At 45.0% G+C, this 21,593-nt stretch overlaps 1 protein-coding gene across 1 annotated transcript in view; it reads right to left on the bottom strand.

Moving 5' to 3' along the window:
- Positions 1-221: 221 nt before the first annotated feature.
- The window catches only part of lmbr1l (limb development membrane protein 1-like), a 53,317-nt gene continuing 31,945 nt past the window's right edge, over positions 222-21,593 (bottom strand). The window contains exons 6-16 of the mRNA XM_038786661.1: positions 19,823-19,949; positions 19,193-19,261; positions 17,497-17,561; positions 13,606-13,678; positions 13,168-13,254; positions 13,004-13,080; positions 10,648-10,725; positions 8,391-8,464; positions 6,282-6,372; positions 3,755-3,821; positions 222-441 (exon numbers count right to left, since the gene is read on the bottom strand). Of these exons, the coding sequence (XP_038642589.1) occupies positions 224-441; positions 3,755-3,821; positions 6,282-6,372; positions 8,391-8,464; positions 10,648-10,725; positions 13,004-13,080; positions 13,168-13,254; positions 13,606-13,678; positions 17,497-17,561; positions 19,193-19,261; positions 19,823-19,949 (1,026 nt within the window). The 3' untranslated portion in view covers positions 222-223. The remainder of the gene's footprint in view (positions 442-3,754; positions 3,822-6,281; positions 6,373-8,390; positions 8,465-10,647; positions 10,726-13,003; positions 13,081-13,167; positions 13,255-13,605; positions 13,679-17,496; positions 17,562-19,192; positions 19,262-19,822; positions 19,950-21,593) is intronic.

The following is a 21,593-nucleotide window of genomic DNA, read 5'->3' as shown; positions in this document are numbered from 1 at the left end:
CTAGTTCTAAAAAGAGTTCAAGCTATTTTTGAATGTACCTTGGTCTCATCAAAACGTAGCCAATCAGAATACCTGACGGGGGGGGGGGGGGGGGGGGGGGGGGGGGGGGGAATACCTAGTGCCCAGTGTGCTGTTCAACACCTAAATCACAAAACGTGGAGAAAACTACCTTCTTTTCAGCTGCAAGATTTACTAGTGTCATAATGCTGTTGGCACCTGCACATCAAGTCATCCTCAACCCGGAGGAACTGCCCAAGCACCTGTACAGGTCGTACTTACCAAATGCATGGAGAAGTTCTGCTTGCATAGACCTGGTGAATTTTTTAACCAGGCACATTGCGGTAAGGCCAGCAAAAAGCATGTTGTAGAGAAAGATGATGTAAAAATTTCCCAGCCAGTTAAAACTGCCAAAGTTCCCCAACAGGTCAAAGTTTGTGATTCCTAAAAGGGGAAAAATAAATAATTGTTTTAATGAGGTAATATTAGGAAAATTAAAGTGTTAAGGAATTTACATTGGTAAACATAATGTTACTGTGCCGAGAAGGGTAAAAATTATAGTTAGATTCGTATGCATGCGCATGTGTCAGTAGGTTTTGATTCTAACTGCAATTCTATTGTGCTTAGACGAGTCTACGGCAAGAAGAGTAAATAAACCAGCAGTGGTTGCTCAGTAACTGGGGCCTTGCATGGTAGAGAAGCTCTTACATTGGAGATAGGTAGTGAGAGAAGGCAGCTGCCACAGCTCTGCTAGAAGCAATTTGTTTTAGAAGACTAAAGAGGGAGCATCACTCAGGCTGTAGAGTAATAGTGAAGAAAACAGCTGGATCTCCAGCATCTAGAAGTCTGGAGTTAACAGAACAGAGGAAAGTGGGCAAGTGGGCAAATCAATGGCAGATGCAGTATAATTTGGATAAGTGTGAGTTTATTCATTTTGGAAGCAAAAACAGGAAGGCAGATTACTACCTGAATGTTGTAAATTGGAAATGGGGTGTGCAGCAGGACCTGGGTGTCCTTGTGCACCAGTCGCTGACGGTAAGCATGCAGGTGCAGCAGGCGGTAAAGGCGGCTAATGGTATGTTGGCCTTCATTGCGAGAGGTTTCAAGTATAGAAGCAGGGATGTCTTGCTGCAATTGTACAGGGCCTTGGTGAGGCCACACTCGGAATATTGTGGGCAGTTTTGGTCTCCTTCACCCTGGAAGGATGTTCTTGCTCTTGAGGGAGTGCAGCGAAGGCTTACCAGGATGGTGGGACTGTCATATGAGGAGAGATTGACGAGGTTGGGATTGTTCTTGCTGGAGTTCAGAAGAATGAGGGGAGATCTCATAGAGACTTATAAAATTCTAACAGGACTAGACAGGGTAGATGCAGGGAAGATGTTTCCAATGATGAGTGCGTCCAGAACCAGGGGTCACAGCCTGAGGATCCAGGGTAAACCATTTCGGACAGAGATAAGGAGACATTTTTTCACACAAAAAGACTGGCGAGCCTGTGGAATTCATTACCACAGGAAGTAGTTGATGCTAAAACTTTGAATATATTCAAGACACGGCTGGATATAGCACTTGGGGTGAATGGGATCAAAGGCTATGGGGAGAAAGCAGGATTAGGCTATTGAGTTGGATGATCAGCCATGATTGTGATGAATGGCTGAGCAGGCTCGAAGGGTCAAAAGGCCTCCTCCCATCTTCTATAAAAGCATTGGCTGTCAGATCAACCAATTTATTTATTTATTTTTTAAAGTGAAGAAATAGAATTAGCTAAAATTCAATTACAAATATATGCAGGGCAAAGGAGAAAGATAAAGAGATATAAAAAAAAGAAATAGCAATGAAGAAACTTGAAAAGCAGGTAAGGGGGGGGGGGGGGGGGGAAAGTGCACTTTTGAAAAGGAAATTGAAATGAGAAAGCTTGATGCGGAAGTGGAAAGATTAGCAATGGCAGAGAGAGAATTTAAGCTTAAAATGCTGGCACAAGTGACACACTAGAACAGATTGAGGAAGGAAGTAGTTCAAGACATGAACCTAGTGGGGAAATGTCAAGCTCCTCCAAAATTTGAAGGAAAGGATTTGGAAGCATTCTTTATTTCTTTTGGAAAAAAAAGGTAGCTAAACAGATGAAATGGCCAACATAAATTTGGTCATTACTTTCAAATTAGACTGGTGCAAGTACCATTGTCAGAAGAGGTATCTATGGATTTTGTAGTAAATAAAGCTATCCTTTGTGCGTACGAGTTGGTTCCGGAGGTGCACATGCAGAAATTTCGAAATGCAAGAAGACAGCCTGGATAAATTCCTATTCAATTTGAGGGAGTGAAGCAAAATTCTTTTGACTGGTGGATCCGGGCATCAAAAGAACATATGAAGTCTTGGAGAGGTGATTCTTTGAGAAGAATTTAAAGATTCACTTCCTTTAGTTATTAGACACACATGTTGAGGAACAAAAAGTTAAAACTGCTAGGCAGCTAGTTAGTTAGATGATTACAAACTGGTCCATAGAACCAAATCTTTTTCCACAAAAAAAGTATCTTCCAATTCTCTGTAGTTAGTGTTTGCTAAAGTACAGTACCATACACACAAATCCAAAATAAGCTTTGCATTTTTAAAAAAATAAATAAAAGGATCACCACCTCAATGGCCAACAGATAAATTCTGCATCAGTAGTGCAGACTAGGTTCAATTCCTGAACTCTCAAGATACTCAATTCTCAGTCATGACGGAAGCAATAATGCTACAATTTTCTGCAGTGTTCCTCTGCTCAGCACAGAGACACAAAAAATAAAGCCACGGTTTTGGCTGGATTACTATCCAGATAATGCATATGCACTTTCTTTAATAATTGGTCAACAGTTATTATATCACAGATCGGGATGCAGATACATGCAACTATATTCTAGTGAGGGAACCAATGCCTTCCAGGGGGGGGGGGGGGGGGGGGGGATGATAGAAAGACGACCAAGGCTACATAAATTCTCCAAGATAACACAAGGCAGGAAAAGCTGAATTTTATACATGCAGGTTCTGCAAACTGAAAATGGGGCTTTGAACTCCAAGTAGCCTTAGTGGAGTTTGGTGCCACCTGCAGGCAGCTTGAAGGAACTTAAATCCTAACAGCAACAGTGCTCACAAGATGCCATTAGGGCCAAAGGCATGTCATGACTTGTGTAAAGCAAATTTGTTTTTATTGCATTTGCTTCTGGGATCTCGAATTAGCATTTTGGAGATCACATTCCACAATTTAATCTGTTTTTCTCAGGAAACAGAAAACCAGTGCCTTCCTTGCATTATACAAAGGGGTAACTATTCCTCATTATCAAATATCATATTAACATTCTCTGGTTACCAAAGGCAATATGAAAAGCAGCAGCAAAAGGTCATTCAAATCGTCTCGTTAAAAGGGAGCTGATTCACTCATTGCTATTGGTTACATTCAGAAAAGTCACAAAAATGACTCCTGGGTAATAAATGACAGGTGCAGTGCAGAGTTTCTCCAATTGATTTTTCAGAGATCCTAATTTAAAATCAACACATTTTGCGGGGGGGGGGGGGGGGGGGGGGCTATTTCCCTCATGCATTCAGCAGGACATATGGAACCTGGTTGATTTTATCATAAAGGATTTCATTCCCCTCCCTAGTCTGAACAGGTTGAAGTCGATTAAAACATCCAACACTGCCCCAGTAGGGATGTTTAAAGTTAGCAGACCTGGAAGATTTAAAACAGTAGCTATAGGCACTGGAGAAATGTACAGTTGCTTACCGAGTGTCCGGGAGAATACTGGCAGGGCTGAGCTCAGAACAAGCAGTGACACACAGTTCCCGATTATCTAGATGAAACAGATAGATCAAAAGATTTTACACAGAACTAGAAAGATAATGAACCAGGGGCGAAATTCTCCCGGGGCCGCCGAAAATCCCTCTCCGCCACCCGGGAATTGGCGGGGGCAGGAATCGCGCCACGTCGAGCGGCAAGCCCCCTGCAGCGATTCTCCGGCCCGCGATGGGCCAAAGTCCCACCGCTGGGAGGCCGCTCCCGCCACCGAGGTTTGAACCACCTCTCTGGCGGCGGGATCGGCGGCGCGAGCGAGCCCCCGGTTTCCTTTTGGGGGGGGGGGGGGGAAAAGAGATCGGACCCCAGGGGGGTCCCCCACGGTGGCCAGGCCCGCGATCAGGGCCCACCGATCGGTGGGCGGGCCAGTGCCGTGGGGGCACTCTTTCTCTTCCGCCACCGCCACGGCCTCTGCCATGGCGGAGGCAGAAGAGAATCCTCCAGCGCGCATGCGCCGGTGGTGACATCAGCAGCAGCTGCCACTGACGTCACCACCGGTGCATGCGCAAACTGGTGAAGGCCTTTCGGCCAGCCCCGGCGCCGGGCCGGAAAGGCCGCTGGTGCCGATTTTGGCGCCAGTCGGCGTGGTGCCAACCACTCCGGCGCAGGCCTAGCCCCTCAATGTGAGGGCTTGGCCCCCAAAGGTGCGGGGAATTCCGCACCTTTGGGGAGGCCCGATTCCGGAGTGGTTGGCGCCACTCCGCTACGCCGGGACCCCCCGCCCCGCCGGGTAGGGGAGCATGCCACCCCAGGTCTGGCAGCATCTGTAGGGAGAGAAGAGAGCATCTGGACTCGAAACGTTCGCTCTTCTCTCCCTACAGATGCTGCCAGACCTGCTGAGATTTTCCAGCATTTTCTCTTGTTTCAGATTCCAGCATCCGCAGTAATTTGCTTTTATTAAGAAAGACAATGGCATCCTTCAAACACCCTTTATCCTGCCACATCTGGGAACAGTGTGTCCAGTTTTGGTCCCCTCAAATAGTGCAGGATAGCAAGCCAATGAAAAAGGTTTACACAACAGCCATTTGACTGATAACCTAGTTAATTTACCAGGATAGGCAAAGAGAGCCAGGGCTTTTTACTTTTGAAACAGATCAACTGATACTGAGATTCTGCAACGTAATTTTTATTTTTCTACAAGTTTAAGTGTCTTCATACACACTTTTGATTCCTGGACTGATTATGAGCCAATTGCACCGCATTATGAATGCTCCTTCCATGACCAACAAGTCCTGTTGGGAATTGAACCTGGAGCTCCTGGTAGGTAGGGACTGCTCAACAAGGCCTCCTGTCTTCAAGAAATTAAGGATTAGACTCAGCCCATGGATAGACTACAAACTAGATAGGTTAGGAAAGACCGATAACTCTAACATTGGTGACAAAAAACATAGAATTCGCATAGCCTTAAACTCTGGAATAAATTGACAGCAGGTGAATGCAGGCTCACCATAAGCATTCAAAAAGGAAACTGGTCATGTTCCTGACACCTCTATATACAGAAGGTAGCAGAATTACTGCAGGCCAGGGTCAAGTTACTGTTTGGTCACCTCCAGGATTTGAAAAGGATTGCTGCAGAGTTTTGTTTCACGAACTGACCAAATGGTTTTGTTTTCATTTTTAAAATGTGCCTTAAATGTCACTGCCAGTGAGATAGTTGGGGTGGTGTGTGTAAGCTACGGTACATAGGGACCAGGAAGGTGGTCTTTGCTTGTCCTTACCATATTTAACTGATGACAATATTAAATATTAATCATGGCATAACAGAAACTGAATGGACTAGCCACAAAATTACTGTGGCTACCAGAGCAGGTCAGAGGCTGGGAATCCTGCGGAGAGTAACTCACCTCCTGACCCCCCAAAGCTTGTCCACCATCTACAAGGCACAAGTCAGGAGTGTGATGGAATACTCTCCACTTGCCTGGATGAGTGCAGCTCCAACAACACAAGCAGCTCGACACTATGCACTAAAAAAGCAGCCCCACTTGATTAGCACCCCATCCACCACCTTCAATATTCACTCCCTCCACCATCGACACAGTGTCAGCCGTGTGTACCATCTACAAGATGCACTGCAGCAACTCACCAAGGCTTACCATCATCTTCTCAAGGGCAATGAAACTTGGTAATAAATGGTGGCCTAGTCAGTGATGCCCACATCCCATGAAAGAATTTTTAAATTCCACAAGAACAAGCTGAACAGTGCTGTCTGAGGTCGTTGAGCTTTGGGTAACTATAATCAGTCCCCCCGTGTGGTTGTTCTTTGTAGATTTAAAAATCAAAATATTTACATACAATTTGAGAATCAGAGAAAGTGACTCTTCTTTCCCAAAGTGTTGCCACGTCATTACCCAAACTTGTAACTGACACAAGAAAGCAAATAGAACAATGTGGCATTTTATAATACAACACAAGTCCTCAAACAGGAAGTTACTTTCAACAGACTAGTTTCCAACCTTACCTTAGTCATGGTGGTGTCCTGCTTCCTGGGGGCAAGCTTGATGAAAAATGGCGAACTGTAAAACCCAACAACTGATGACACCATTAAGTAACTGCATTGAAGTCAAGGTGCAAATAAAATATTCAAAAGCATGTCAGACAAGAGAACCAGAAACTATTGGGCCATCTTACGGCCGAGAATGTAAACCGAGTCTGCCCTCTCAGCTGGACCCTAGAACACACAATCAATGTCATGGCCAATCGTTGTCCCTCAACATTTTCTGATCATTGCAAAATTGTTTCTGGGAGTTCACTTTGTACAATGGTCTATATATTTCCTAAACAAGTGGCCCCAAGAGGCTGCTCCACCAAGTCCTTTCAAACTGAAGAGTCCAGAGGAAGGATTCAGGGTGGTGGCATAAGAGAGTGTGGTTGAGAGGGGACAGCTGTCATTCATGGCAGTCTTTGGGCAGGGCCTTGCATCAGGCTTCTTTGGAGACCATGGGTGGATTCTCCGGCCATGCCTACCCAACCAGAAATCCCCCCCCCCCCCCCCCCCCCCCCCCCCCCCGGCCAGGACAATGGAGCTTTACATGGTCCGTGTCCGCCTGTGGCAATCTTGCAGTGGGCGGGGCAGAAGAATCCCACCCCAATGCTAGGGTGACCAGACAGATGAACAGGAAAACAGTTTCTAGCACAAAGGATGGTTGCAGTTGTTGGGACTGAGCCATCTCAGTCCCAGGTCATTGGTGCAGGATTTCCTCAGGGTAGCATCCCAAGTTTAACCTTCTTCAGCTGCTTCATCAATGACCTTCCTTCCAAACAAAGTCAGAAGTGGGGATGTTTGCAGATGACTGCACAATGTTCAGCACCATTCATGAATCTCAGACTATGAATCAGTCCATGTGCAAATGCAGCAAGACCTGGATAATATCCAGGCTTGGGCTGACAAGTAGCATTTGCCCCGTACAAGTGCCAGACCATGACAATCTCCAACCTCACCATCTTCCCTTGAAATGACATTACCATCGCTGAATCTCCCACTATTACTGTCCTGGGGGTTAACATTGACCAGAAACTGACCTGGACCAGCCATATAAATACTGTGGTTACAAGAGAGGTCAGAGGCTGGGAATCCTGTGGCAAGTAACTCACCTCCCAACTCTCCAAAGCCTGTCCGGCAAGGCAGAAGTCAGGAGTGTGATGGAATCCTCGCCACCTGCCTGGATGAGCGCAGCTCCAACAACACGCGAGAAGCCTGACACTTTGAAGGACAAAGCAGTCCTGCTTGACTGGCACCCCATCCACCACCTGCAAAATTCACTCCCTAGTGGCAGCAGTGTGTACCATCTACAAGATGGACTGCATCAACTCACCAAGACTCCTTCGACAGCACTTTCTTTTTTCGTTTGTCGAAGTGGCAGAATTACTAGCAAGGCCAGCATTTCTTGCCCATCGCCAGTTGCCTTCAAGGGTGGCTTGCTAGACTATTGCCAAGGGCAGTTAAGGGTCAACCACATTTCTGTGGGCCCGGAGTCACATCGGCCAGATAGAGCCAGGATGGCAGATTTCCTTCTCTAAAACAAGGGTAGTAAGCCAGATGAGTTTTCATGCCAATTTTATACCCATCTAAGCCCGTGACTTCTACCACCTATAAAAAGGACAAGGGAAGCAGATACCTGGGAACACCATTGCCTGCAAGTTCCCCTCCAAGTCACACACCAGAACTATATCAGTTGATCCTCCATGGTCATTGTATCAAAATCCTGGATATCCCTGCCTAACAGCACTTCCGATAGTCGAGCGAGCCACTTGATGGCAATTAGGAATGGGTAACAAAAGGCAGCAGCTCAAGGTGATCGCTGCCACCTTACAGGGCAATTCAGGAAAGGCAAAAAATGCTGGCTTTGTCATCCACACACAGAAATTCCATTAACAAATAAAAAAACTGGAGGCAGAAGATTGGGAACATACCCTCACTCACACTATGGTACTTGGCCTGTGCCTCCTACAGGTGGTCAACATTCAATAATGTGGGGCCTGGAGGAAAGCCTGGTGAGCACAAAAGGGGAAATGACCCAACACAGTGGGGCTTTGTCTGCCTTTACAGAACAGAAACATTAAAGGATACAATATGAGAATGACTTCTATAGCTGCTCCAAGTGAACCAAACATAGAGAGAGAGTCTTTTCCTAGAAGAGGATTCTGGAATAGAAAAAAAAGTCACGTAACTACAATTGGCTTTCGGACGTGTACGGGCGCAAGCGTATAAGCGTGGGTAGATGGCAAGGGGGTGGGGAAGAAAAGGAGAACAAGTGAGGAGATCGGGATGAAGGTTCCTGGGTGATGGTCAATACACAAAAAAGGTTACTACTGGCATACAGTTGAGATATCAACCCACAGTCAAATGACTTCCAACACCCTCGGTCCAGGTCCAAAAGGCCGGCCATTAATACACTGGACAGCTTTCAGTGCTTGTAGCACTGGAGTTCGGCATAAGTGGGCAGGATACAAAATCCAGAAACGTACCTCCACAGGAGTAACCTGCAAACTCAGCTGTCATTTTTCTCCAAAACAGGGATACTGTGCAAGGGGGGGGGGGTGGAAAAAATAAACTGCAAATGCTGTAGTGACACAATAGACGCATTGTACAGTACAATCAGCTCTTCTTCAGAGCCAGAGAGGAGTTGTGCAGGGTCAACCCGCCTTTTTCCTTTCCAGACAGTGTACGTTCAAGCATTTTCTGTTCTTCATTCAGACATGGCATGTACATGGTACAGGAGCTCCTCCACCAGGTTATTAAAGGTAGAGCATGATGCACATTGAAAACGGTTTAGGGTCCAACCGGAAAAGTAGCAACTCAGGAGGCCATTTGGGGAACTATATACCAATTTATTTTTGTAAATGTTGACCTCGTTATCACTTGCAATACAACAAAGAGCTTATCGAGCATTTGTAATTCAGCATGGTGTTAATTTTTAGACTTGCTGGGGAGCTTACTGTCAAAACACTACTTTATTCCTGCAGTGCAGGAGGCCATTCGGCCCATAGAATCTGCTTTGACCCTTGAAAGAGCACCACACCTCATCTCCATAACCCAACCTTTTTCTTAAAAATGTTTTTGATTATCCTTCCTCCCCCCCCCTCCCCAATTAAGGGGCAATTTAGCATGGCCAATCCACCTACCCTGCACATCTTTTCTTGTGGGGGTGAGACCCACGCAAACACGGGGAGAATGTGTAAACTCCACACGGACAGTGACCCAGGGCCGGGATCGAACCTGGGACCTCGGCGCCGTGAGGCTGCAGTGCCGCCCTTCCACCCTTCCACAACCTAACCTGCACATCCCTGAACACTAGGAGGCAATTTAGAATAGCCAATCCTCCTAACCTGCACATCTTTGGACTGTGGGAGAAAACCAGAGCACCCGGAGGAAAAGACACTGGGAGAACGAAAGTGCAGACTCCAAACAGACAGTCATGCAAGGCCGGAATTAAACTCAGGTCCCTGGTGCTGTGAGGTAGCAGCACTAACCACTGTGTCACCCATTTTGCAAGTAAATAAATAACAGTTTTAATAAGGGAGCAGCACCAAGCTCTGTTACACATATGTTCATTCAGAATTAAAGATCCCAACTCATGGAGCTAATTATACATATTAATGTGGCTTCCATCTTCAAGATTCGGTTTCACTCGCTGCAACAGGACATTTTAGGTAGTCAATATGGTTTGAGAACATATAACATGCAACTGTCCCTACATTTGAGCACCGGTTGCGTACACCTAACTTGGAGACTTTCGCACACTGCAATTATCTCCCCGGCACCCAAATGTATATTTGCCTCCCCTATTTCATATTTTATTGTGTATTTTAGGTTGGGGTGTGCTCCTCTCTTCCAAATATATATATGTTTCTTATTCTGTGTACATAACGGTAATTATACCTTGTTCAAAAGCCCAATTTTTAAAAAATTATTTTAAAAAACTTGGAGACTTTCCCTTACCTGATGATATTTGGAAACTACAAAGCCACCAGACCGTGGTAGTTCCAGATACAGGACAGCAGCCAGACAAAAGCTACAGGAACAGGGCTGGGAAATTCCAGGTACTACACTTCACAAGGTGTGCCACAGGAAGAGGTCATTCAGCCTCTTTACCTGCTGCACCATTCAACTAGATCACGGCTCGGTAACCCTTAATACCTGCGCATAACGAAAAGAAAAATCACGCTGACTTTCCCAACTCAACGATGTGCAGCTTTTTTTTTTTTAAATCAGAGTGAGGGGCCGAGATGAAATGTTTGATGCAGCCAGGTTGTCTAGATGGTTTGCAGACATACAGGAGCATAACACATAGCAGAATTAAATGATATGTTTTGCTTTTCTTTACCTGCATTCCTTTGGGCATGGCCGTTTCATCAATAAGTAATTCAAGAATATGGAATCCCACCAGCAGGATGGAGATACCCTGAAATTACAGCAGAACAAACATCAATTGAGGGGAACAGTGTACTCCAATCTTCCCCAGTTGACAAGACATCTAATTCCCAGAGTGGTCAAGATGAAGCTACATTGGTCTTTGTGTTTCAGAAGCACTGTCTTTATGACCCTTAAACTGATGGGAATGATAAAAAAAAAAGAAGTTTGGAATAATCCCAACCAAAAGCTTAGTGCAAGAGTCCCTTGTACAACCCTTTGTCACACACACAACAACAGGAGTTGCAGAACACAAATAGGATGCCTTGTGTGGCATTTGGCCCATGGTGCACCTTGGCCCATGGTGCACCTTGGCTGGAAGGGCTTGGGGCCGAATGCAGCTGCTAAAACCTCGACTTGTGCAGTCCACTTGGGGATTACAACATTCAAGAAAATCACAACAACAACACTTGGTTTGATCATGTGCACCAGTTAAATAGTGAAGTTTTATTTATGGATTGAGTAATGTTCAATTCCTGGCTCACGCTGCATCGGGACTCCAACAGAAGCCAATCATGTTTGTGCCAAAGGTCAGCAAACAGTTCAACTTCTGTGAGGTCTTTCATGTGAAGTTGAGTTTTCTGGATTCAACCAAAACAAGCAATCAATTAACTTCTGCATAAAACAAGTTTCTTTCAAAACGAAAGGGCCGTACATCATTTTGTTTTTGAGTTATGCAAATGAGTCACTCCTAAAAACAGTGCAATGCAAACTTACAGCTCAAGGGACAGGAGGGACTCGACTGAACACAAAAGATGTATAAATGGCAACAAACAAACTCAACCCATTACTTATTAAACCTGCAGAAATGAAGCAATTACATTTTTAGTTGGCCTTTAATATATTTGTTGCTGGGATTTGAGCATCACTGGTCAGTCCAGCATTTGTGGCCCATCACTAATTGCCCTGAAGGTGGTGCTGAGCTGCCTTCTTGAAACACTACAGTTCATCTGCTGTGGTTATGCCCAGTGTTAGGAAAGGAGTTCCAGAATTTTGACCTAGCAACAGTGAAGGAATAGCAATATAGTTCCAAGACAGGATGGTGCATGGCTTGGGAGGGGAAGCGGTGGTGTCCCCATGTAACTGCTGCAATTGTCCCTCCCTCTAGTTGGTAAAGATCACAGGTTTCGAAAGTGCGGTCAAAGGAGCCTTAGCGAGTTGCTGCAGTGCATCTTGCAGATGGAACGCATGGCTGCTACTGTGTATTGGTGCTGGAAGGAGTGAATGTTCGTGGGTGGGGTGCCAATCAAGCGAGGTTGCTTTGTCCTGGATGGTGTTGAGCTTTTTGAGTGTTGTTGGAGCTGCACTCATCCAGGCAAGTGGAGAGTATTACTTCACACTCCTGACTTGTGTCTTGTAGATGGTGGACAGGGGGGAAAAAAAAAAAAGAGGGATGGAGGAGAGGAGAACTGCAACGGTTAAGATCCTAACTAAAACTGGAATGGAGTGGCATGGGCACCATCGAGCAAGTTCAAGCTAGTTGAGAATATAACGGGGGAAAAAAGGCCCAGTCTTTTCTATTCATAAAAGGAATATGCTCTTGGAAAAGCAAACTGACAAAATCCAGGATCAACTAACCTCCCCAACATGACCTTTTAAAAATTGGACTCCCGAGAAGCTATGTTTACCCATCAATTTTCTTAACATAGCTTTCCAGTCACCCACAATTAGCAAAGTTGCTAGAAAATGCTCATCTCAGCAATTGAAAAGGTTTTAGGTATACCGAGACTTTACACACCACCCATCCTGGATGGGATTAGCAGAGGAACACTCAGGATTTCTATAAACAGCACAGACAACTGGCAAACTTTTGCATTCAGTCATTCAACCCAAAACAAGCTGGAATACCTCTTATACCAAAAGAAAAAGGTCAGACTACAAAGTGTGCCGCTGTCTCCAGGTGACATTTGACAGCAGGTTGGCTGCATTTAGTTGGCAAAGCATTAAAAACAGTTTACAGAACACTTTGTAGTTAAATGTTCTGTGTGATCAGTAATTCTGCACAATGAGTGCACAAGACGTGATTAGGTACACTGCATTCTATGCTCGAACAAGGTGTGCATTAATCAGAAAGAATTGTAATGAGAACCAAGTCTAATTCGTAGGTTTATTCTTACATCTTGTATCATGGATGTCAGTGGTGTCCTTAGAATATTAAGCAAATTAATTTGAGATACATCAAGTGGCCATGGAGTCAAAAAAGGGCAACATTTGCATTAATTACACCTGGAAACTCTTCACCAAAACCCACCCAACATTTTAACACTTACTGTTAATGCCAGAAGCAACAGCATTGCCAATGGGTATCCCAGGTTTCTTTGCCATGGCGATGCTCTTCTCCGTATTTCTGTAGGCACAGACATGCTGTTAGGTGGGTCACATAAAAAAAAAAGAATGTGCGCGCACACAGTTAATCCAGATTTCCGGTCCTTACCCAATTTAAGCCTCCTGGCATGGATACTCAGGAACTGATTTTTGAGGGACTCCACACTGAAAAACACCCAGCAAGATGACATCTTGCCTGCCGCCAGAAGAAAAAACAAAGATACATTAGCAACAATGTTGCTTTTGAATTCCTTTCACAGTAAATTGCTTTTAAACTGTTTAAACTTATTGATTCAATCAAACCTTTGATTGTAATGATCAGCTATCATTGGGGCACAAAGTTGCGCAGCTCAAATGTATGATGTGCGATTTGGACTACAGTACTAACAATTTGCTTCAGTTTTTGAACATAACACTAATCTCATGAGCTTGACAAATGAAAAGGGTACCAAATTCAACTAAGCTTATTCCACCATTGATGGGGTTGGATGTGGGGGGTCATATGTAGTCCCCCGTATAACTGTTGACAAGAACTGTTTTTACACACCATTTAGCTTATGCACCACAGCAGCCTCCTCAAATCTTGTACAGTTGAGTTGTTCATCCAGATCTTCCAAAAGCTACAAACAAAAAGGTAGAGCAAGATTGATGCATCCCATCTCCTTTCAACATACATTGGCATAGCTAACAAAATATCCCAACGGCTCTTCACAGGAGCATCAAACATCGAGCCAAATAAGGAGACAAAAGGACAGGTGACTAACGGTTGGATCCAAAAAGCAGAGCTAGGCAAAGGTATTTAAGGCAGGCAATTCCAGAGCTTAGGGCCCAGGCAGCTGAAAGCAAGCCCATTAATGGCAGAAGAATTAAGTCATAGGTACTCAAGAGGCTGGAATTGGAGCAGAGAGATCAGAGGGTTCAGGCTGGAGGGATTTGATCACAGATCAAACTGATGGGTTGCTGGACAAGGAACCAGTGTAGGTCAGAGAGCACAGGGGTGATGGGGAGCAGGGCTTGGTACAGGTTAGGGTACAAGCAGAAGAGTGTTGGAAGAGTACAAGTTTATGGAACGGTGGTCAACAAAGCATTGGAATAGTTCAATCTGGTATCAACAACAGTACAGATAAGGGCTTCAGCAGGGGATGGCCATATGAGTGGAAGCGGATATTCTTGGCAATGGTGGGACTGAGGGGTCAGAAGTCCAGCTCAGAGTTAAATAGAACGACAAAGTTACAGATCGTGCAGCCTCAATTACCAAAGAGGGGATAGAGTCTGTGGTTAATGAACAGAGTTTGTGGCAGGGAATGTAAACAATGTTATTGAATTAACATTGGAGAAAATTCCTCCTCATCCAATACGGAGTATCAGGCAGCAGTGCCACAAATTGGAGGCCGTTCATTCACCTCAACATAAAAAAGATTAAATAGTACCTTGGGTGTTCCAATAGACCAGCGAGTACAGTATTTGCAATCTTCAACATAACCACAAAGGGATGAATGTCAAGGGAAGGGACAAAATGGACAGAGTCACTGCTTACCAAAAGTAGTTTTCACAATTTTCTAATGCTGCACTTGCATTGGCGAGCTGTCTTATGAAGCAACAGGACCCACTTTAAAACAACTGTACACATGCATGGCAATGAGAGCCTCTTCCAACTGCATTTGTTCAGATTTCATTCAGAAGGCGGCCATTAGAGTCTGCACTGACCCATTTAAGCCCTCACTTCCACCCTATCCCCATAACCCAATAACCCCATCTAACCATTTTGGACACTAAGGGCAATTTATCACAGCCAATCCACCTAACCTGCACATCTTTGGACTGTGGGAGGAAACCGGAGCACCCGGAGGAAACCCACACAGACACGGGGAGAACGTGCAGACTCCGCACAGACAGTGACCCAGTGGAGAATTGAACCTGGGACCCTGGCGCTGTGAAGCCACAATGCTAATCACTTGTGCTATGGTGCTGCCCACAAAATATTCAAAGATTCTGCTTCCACTGCCTTTTGAGAAAGAGTTCCAGACTCTCAACCCTCAGAAAATATTTCTCAGATCCAATTTAAACAAGCGACTCCATATTTTTTTAAACAGTAACCACCAGCGAAGGGCAGCACAGTGGCACAGTGGTTAGCATTGCTGCCTCGTGGCACCGAGGTCCCAGGTTCGATCCCAGCTCTGGGTCACTCTCCACGTGGAGTTTGCATTCTCCTAGTGTTCGCGTGGGTTTTGCCCCTCCACAACCCAAAAGATGTGCAGAGTAGGTGGATTGGTACGCTAAATTGCCCCTTAATTTGGGGAAAAAAATGAATTGGGTACTCTAAATTTTAAAAAAAAAAAACTAACCCCCAGTTGTAGATTATCCCACAAGAGGAAATATCCTCATCATATTCACCTTGTCAAGGCCCACCAGGATCTTAAAGGTTTTGATCAAGTAGATCTCTTATTCTTTTAAACTCCAGCAAATAAGAGCCCAACCTGTCCAACCTATCCTCAGACAACCCGTCCATTCCTGGTATTAGTTAAGTGCATGGCTTTTCAAGCTGCGGGTCATGACCCGCTGGTGGGTGCTGGGAGGCATTCCTGATTGCGGATAAAGCAGCCATGAGCAGCTTTTAGAACGGGGAATGTCAGCCGCGATCGGCTTTTAAATGGAACGATGCAGTCTTCGTCAGAAGCGGCTGCAGACAACAGGTCACGTGCCCAGCACGTACATTGATGTCACACAAAAAACCTCAAAAATTCAGAAGGAGTTTGAAGACTAACCATGGCGAGTTATTGGTGAGGACTGATTTTTCCAAAGGATGCAGTGAGAACTTAAATCATCAGCTAATGGGTGGTATGGTGGCGCAGTGGTTAGCACTGTTGCCTCAGTGCCGAGGACCTGGGTTTGATCCCAGCCCACTGTCCATATGGAGTTTGCACATTCTCCCAGTGTTTGTGTGGGTGTCACCCCCACAACCCAAAGAATGTGCAGGGTAGGGGAATTGGCTATGCAAAATTGCCCTTGGAAATTTTTTAATTTAAAAACCATTAGTTGAAATCCTTAGCAGAAATGCAACATTGAATGAGAGATCGTGAGGACCAATAGGCTCAGTGTCACATTAAAGGCAAGCGAAAATAGCATGTCACGGAGGTCGGCTGGCTGGCAGAAGTGGGTCCCGGGAGAAGAAAAAAGTGTGAAATCCACTTGTCTGGTGAACCTTTTCTGAACCGTTAGCACTGCTGCCTCACGGCACAGAGGTCCCAGGTTCGATCCCATCTCTGGGTCGTTGTTCGTGTGGAGTTTGCACATTCTCCCCGTGTCTGCGTGGGTCTCACCCCCACAACCCAAAGATGTGCAGGGTAGGTGGATTGGCCACACTAAATTGCTCCTTAATTGGAAAAAAAATAATGAATCGGAACTTGAAATTAAAAAACTTTTCTGAACTGCTTCTATTGCGTTTACATCTTTGCTTAAATAAGGAGACCAATGCAGAACACGCAGCATAACCTCCCTACCAATAGATGTAGATTCCCCTCACAATAAACAATAACATTCTATTAACTTTCCTAATCACTTGCTGTACCCATACACCAGCCTTTTGTACTCTGACTCGTACTCATGCACTCAGACACCCAGATCCCTCTGCACCTCGAGCTCTGCAATCTCTCACCATTGAGATAAAAGTATTTTTTATTCTTAGTGCCTAAATGGACAATTTCACATTTACCCACATTTGCCAATTTTTTTGCCCACTCACTTAACCTATCTATATCCCCTTGTAGCCTCCTTGCATCCTTTTCACAATTTACTTTCCTACTTATCTTTGTGTTGTCAGCAAATTTAGCAACCATACGGTCAGTCCCTTCAACCAAGTTATTTATATAAAAATTGTAAAAATTGAAGGCCCCAACACTGACCCCTGTGGCACACTACTCGTCACATCCTACCAACCAGAAAATGACCCATTTATGCCAACTGCTAGACAATCTTCAATCCATATCCCCACCACACCATGACATTTTCCACAGTAACCTTTGATGTGGTGCCTTATCAAATACCTCCTGAAAATCTAAGTAGAGTACATCCATCGGTTCACCTTTATTCGTCACATATGACATTAGATGAGGAGGAATTTCTTCTGACGGTAATAAATTTGTGGAATTTCTCAGAGGGTAGCAGATCTGTGGAATTCTTTGCCACAGGTGGTTGTAGAGGCTGATTGAGATAGACAAGATTTTTAATCAGGGGTATGGGGATAAGGCGGGAAATCAGAGTTGAGGAATATCACATAGCAGTCATGATCTCATTAAAAGGTGGACCAAACCCGATGGCTGAATGGCTTACTTCTGCTCCTATATCTTATGGGGACTCCTACAAACGAACACCATTGGAAAAGCTGGAGTTAAGCAACGTTACCTTAGATGCTGAGAGGTTGTAAAATATGATTTCTTACCCTGGGCTTTACAAGAAGTTGGCCAGTGACAGTGAACATGCGGGACAAGCCAAAAGGAGTGCACACTGGTGAAGAGAAGGAGACAAGTTATTTCTTGAAATTAAAACATATGCAACTTGCTCTCCATATTCTGAATGCTGATGAATCAGACAGATTTAAACTATCTCTCCAATTCCTAGCTCTACACTACCCTGTTGTTAAGGCAATAGATGGCACACTGCACAAACAAGGTTTTAAAAACTCCTTTATGGGATGTGAGAGTCATTGGCTAGGCCAGCAAATCTTGCCCATCACTAACTGCCCCTTGAGAAGGTGGTGATGAGCTGCCTTCTTGAAACTCTGCAGTCCATGTGATGTAGGTACATCCACAGTGCTGTTTGGGAGCGTGTTCCAGGATTTTGACCCAGTGCAGGAATGACAATTATAGCTCCAAGTCAAGATGGTGCAAGACTTGGGTGGGGAATCAGCACATCTGCTAGCCTGAAGGTCAACCGTTTGGAAGATTTATCTGTTGGAGGAGCCTTGGTAAGTTCCTGCAGTGCATCTTGTAGATGGTACACATGGCTGATACTGTGTATCGGAGATGGAGGAAGTGGATGTTTGTAGAACAGGTGCCCATCAAGCAGGAGTGGCAGCACGGTGGCACAGTGGTTAGCACTGGGACTACAGCACTGAGGACCCGGTTCCGAATCCCTGCCCTGAGTCACTGTCCATGTGGAGTTTACACATTCTCCCCATGTTTGCGTTTCACCCCACAACCCAAAGATGTGCAGGTTAGGTGGATTGGACATGCTAAATTGCCCCATAATTGGGAAAAAAAATAATTGGGTACTCTAAATTTTCCCAAAAAAAAAAGCAGGTTGCTTTGCCCTGGATGGGCAAGTAGGGAGTATTCCATCACACGCCTGACCTACCCGCCACAGGATTCCTAGCCTCCTGACCTGCTCTTGTAGCCATAGTATTTATATGGCTGGTCCACTTCAGTTTCTGGTCAACGATCATCCCCAGATGTTGATAGTGGGGGATTCAGCAATGGCAATGATTGTAAGGGTCGATGGTTAATTTAGGTGGGCAATCCACCTAACCTACAATCTTTGGGTTGCGGTGGCAAAACCCACACAGACACGGGGAGACTGTGCAAACTCCACACGGACAGTGACCCAGGACCAGGGATTGAACCTGGGACCTCAGGGCTGAGACTGCAGTGCTAACCACTGTGCCAGGTGCCATCAACATGCCCACTACTGACATCACAATTGAGGAAAGGTCATTGACAAAGCAGCTGAAAAGAACTGGGCATAGGGTACCACCCGGAGGAGCTCCTGCAGTGATGTCCTGGAGCGGAGATGATTGACCTCCAACCACCACAACCATCTTCTTTTGTGCTGAGTATGGCTCCCCAATTCCCATTGACTCCATTGGTTTCCTTGTCCATTTTCGACCCAATGCCGTGAGACTTCATAGGATTTAGAGTCAATGTGGAGGACTCCCAGGGCAACTCCACCCTGAATGTCTACCACTCTGCTGCTGCCTCTGTCGAGTCGGTCCTGTTGGTGGGGTAGGACATACCCAGAGATGGGGATGGTGGTGTCTGGGACATGGTCATATTTACAGAATCGTACCTTGTAAACAAGATTAATAATGAGAAATAACAATCAGCACAGGCCACACATTTTTCCTAGGCCGAGTTACTCACAGAGGAGAAGCAGAACTCCGAATAGAGAAATACAGGAGTAGAGGTATGGAAGATAATAGTCCCACAGATCTGTTGGTAAAAAGAGAACATGGATTAAAATATAGCATGAATTAAAGGACAGATGACCTGGACCAGGGTCCCCATCTCAGCTTTTAGACTCCCTTTGGTTACAACATCTGGAAAGGCCCAGATATTAGGACATGTAAATCTGAAAACAACACGAGGAATGATGTGATCCTCCAAGCCCTGTGTTAGGACCGAGACCCTCAAGTTCTCCAACCCGTATTTTATTTTATTAAGAAAGTACAAATTGCACTCATATCTGGAAGATTAGAATTCGGAGAGGGAGGCAAGGGGAAAAGGCGGCGTGCTTCAACTGCACAAAAGTGCTGGTTAGACCACCTGTGGAGGTACAGTGCAGTTCTTGGTGCCACACTTTAGGAAGGTTATATTAACCTTGGAGGAGTACTATGTAGATTTCCTCGGACACCTGGACTCCACCGGACAAGAGATTATACAAACTCAGGTTCTATTCCCTGCAATTTCGAAGGTTATGGAGTGTTTCGATTGAAGTTTTCAAGACATTCGGGGGAAAACACATTAGGGTAGTCCCTTCAGCAGAATACTCACCATAGAGAGATTCCCAGCTAGCTGCATCATTATTGATAATTGCCGATGCCACCCACACGATCCCCAGAACCAGGAGGGTCAGAAGGAAGAGGACAACAAATGTTTCATAAACTCGAGCCATAATTCCCTGCGGATAGACAATAACATTTAATATAGGGTTCCCATATATTTTTTTTAAAAAGGTCCGAAATGAAACTCCAGATCAGATGATATTTTAAAACCAGCAACCATGTCAGCAGCCAGTACCACTAGTATCCAGTCAAGGCAGAGTGCTGTTTAATTGACTTGGTCACTCAAAAGTGCCAACAGCTTCAGGCAGAAGAGTGCAGTGGGATCTTCGCTGAAGGGCATTGCATCAATAGGCAAATAAGCAATTTCTTGAATTAGCTGGAGTCCATAATGTGCAACAGGTGGCACAGCTGCAGTACACAACCAGTCAATGAAGACTAAAAACAGCATCAGTAACAGATGATAGTGAAGAGTTGCATCCATCCCTTGTGTTAAGCAGCAAGCCACCTTCAAAAATCACAGCTGAAAATGAGCTTCAAGAGATCAAAAACAGACAGGTTTACTGAACCATCAGCAGCAAATTCAAGGCGTATCAAGAAACGATCAGTTTAGCAACAACACCAGATCCATCTGCAACAGACAGCTCATCACATCCTGCTCTCTTCTCCAAAGATAACACCCAACTTCTCTTCGCCCCGTCTTCTTAAACTACTCCCCATCCTTTATTTAAAATTTAGAGTACCCAATTCTTTTATTCCCCCCCTCCAATTAAGGGGCAATTTAGCGTGGCTAACCTGCCGAACCTGCACATCTTTGGGTTGTGGGGGTGAGACCCACACAGATACAGGGAGAATGTGCAAACTCCACATGGACAGTGACCCAGAGCTTGGATCGAACCCAGGTCCTTGGCGCTGAGAGGCAGCAGTGCTAACCACTGCAGCACCCCCACTGACCCCCATCCTCACCTCCAACAACATGAATTATGTACTTCTGTCACTAAGATGGAGCGCATCTATTTAGCTCCTTCTATAATTGATAGTCTATAGTTTTATTCATATAGGTGCTGGTTGAATGCATGTAGCCAAGAGGCAAAAATATTAAACTGTCTTGACTGTGGGAACTCTGTCATCGTCTCATGCATTCAGCACGAAGAACGTACTGTTCACTGTCTAATCAACTAATCAATTCTTAAGGTCTCCGCCAAGGTGTGAAACATAGAAAAGTGTGAGAAAACATATGCAGTACTTTTCCTAAGACTGTGCACGCAGATGCCAAATTAGTTTTGATAGGCACCAGTCAACTTAAGTAATGTCCAAATTTGTGATCAACAAATCATCTTCTAAGTAACAGACATTCTTTTGAACAAACCAGGTAGTCTCAACTGAGAATTAGAAGCTAATGAAATTAAATGAGGGGTTAAACCAGAGGTAAGAATTCCCTTAAAATTAGGACCTTGTACCCAAGGTCTTTGTTCCCGAATTCTTGAATCATCTATTTGCTTATTTGTGTTCGTGATTTCCTTTTGTGCTTTATGCCTTTTGCCATGTGCTTGACCTTTTTATGTATTGTTTCATATTTTGTTTCTAAGCTTTTATTTTTTTTTATAAATTTAGAGTACCCAATTCATTTTTTCCAATTAAGGGGCAATTTAGCGTGGCCAATCCACCTACCCTGCACATCTTTGGGTTGTGGGGGTGAGACCCACGCAAACACGGGGAGAATGTGCAAACTTCACACGGACAGTGACCCAGACACGGGATGG

This window comes from Scyliorhinus canicula, chromosome 28 (assembly GCF_902713615.1).
Source record: "Scyliorhinus canicula chromosome 28, sScyCan1.1, whole genome shotgun sequence".
Lineage (NCBI taxonomy): Eukaryota > Metazoa > Chordata > Chondrichthyes > Carcharhiniformes > Scyliorhinidae > Scyliorhinus > Scyliorhinus canicula.
This window is presented reverse-complemented; position numbering and strand designations above follow the sequence as displayed.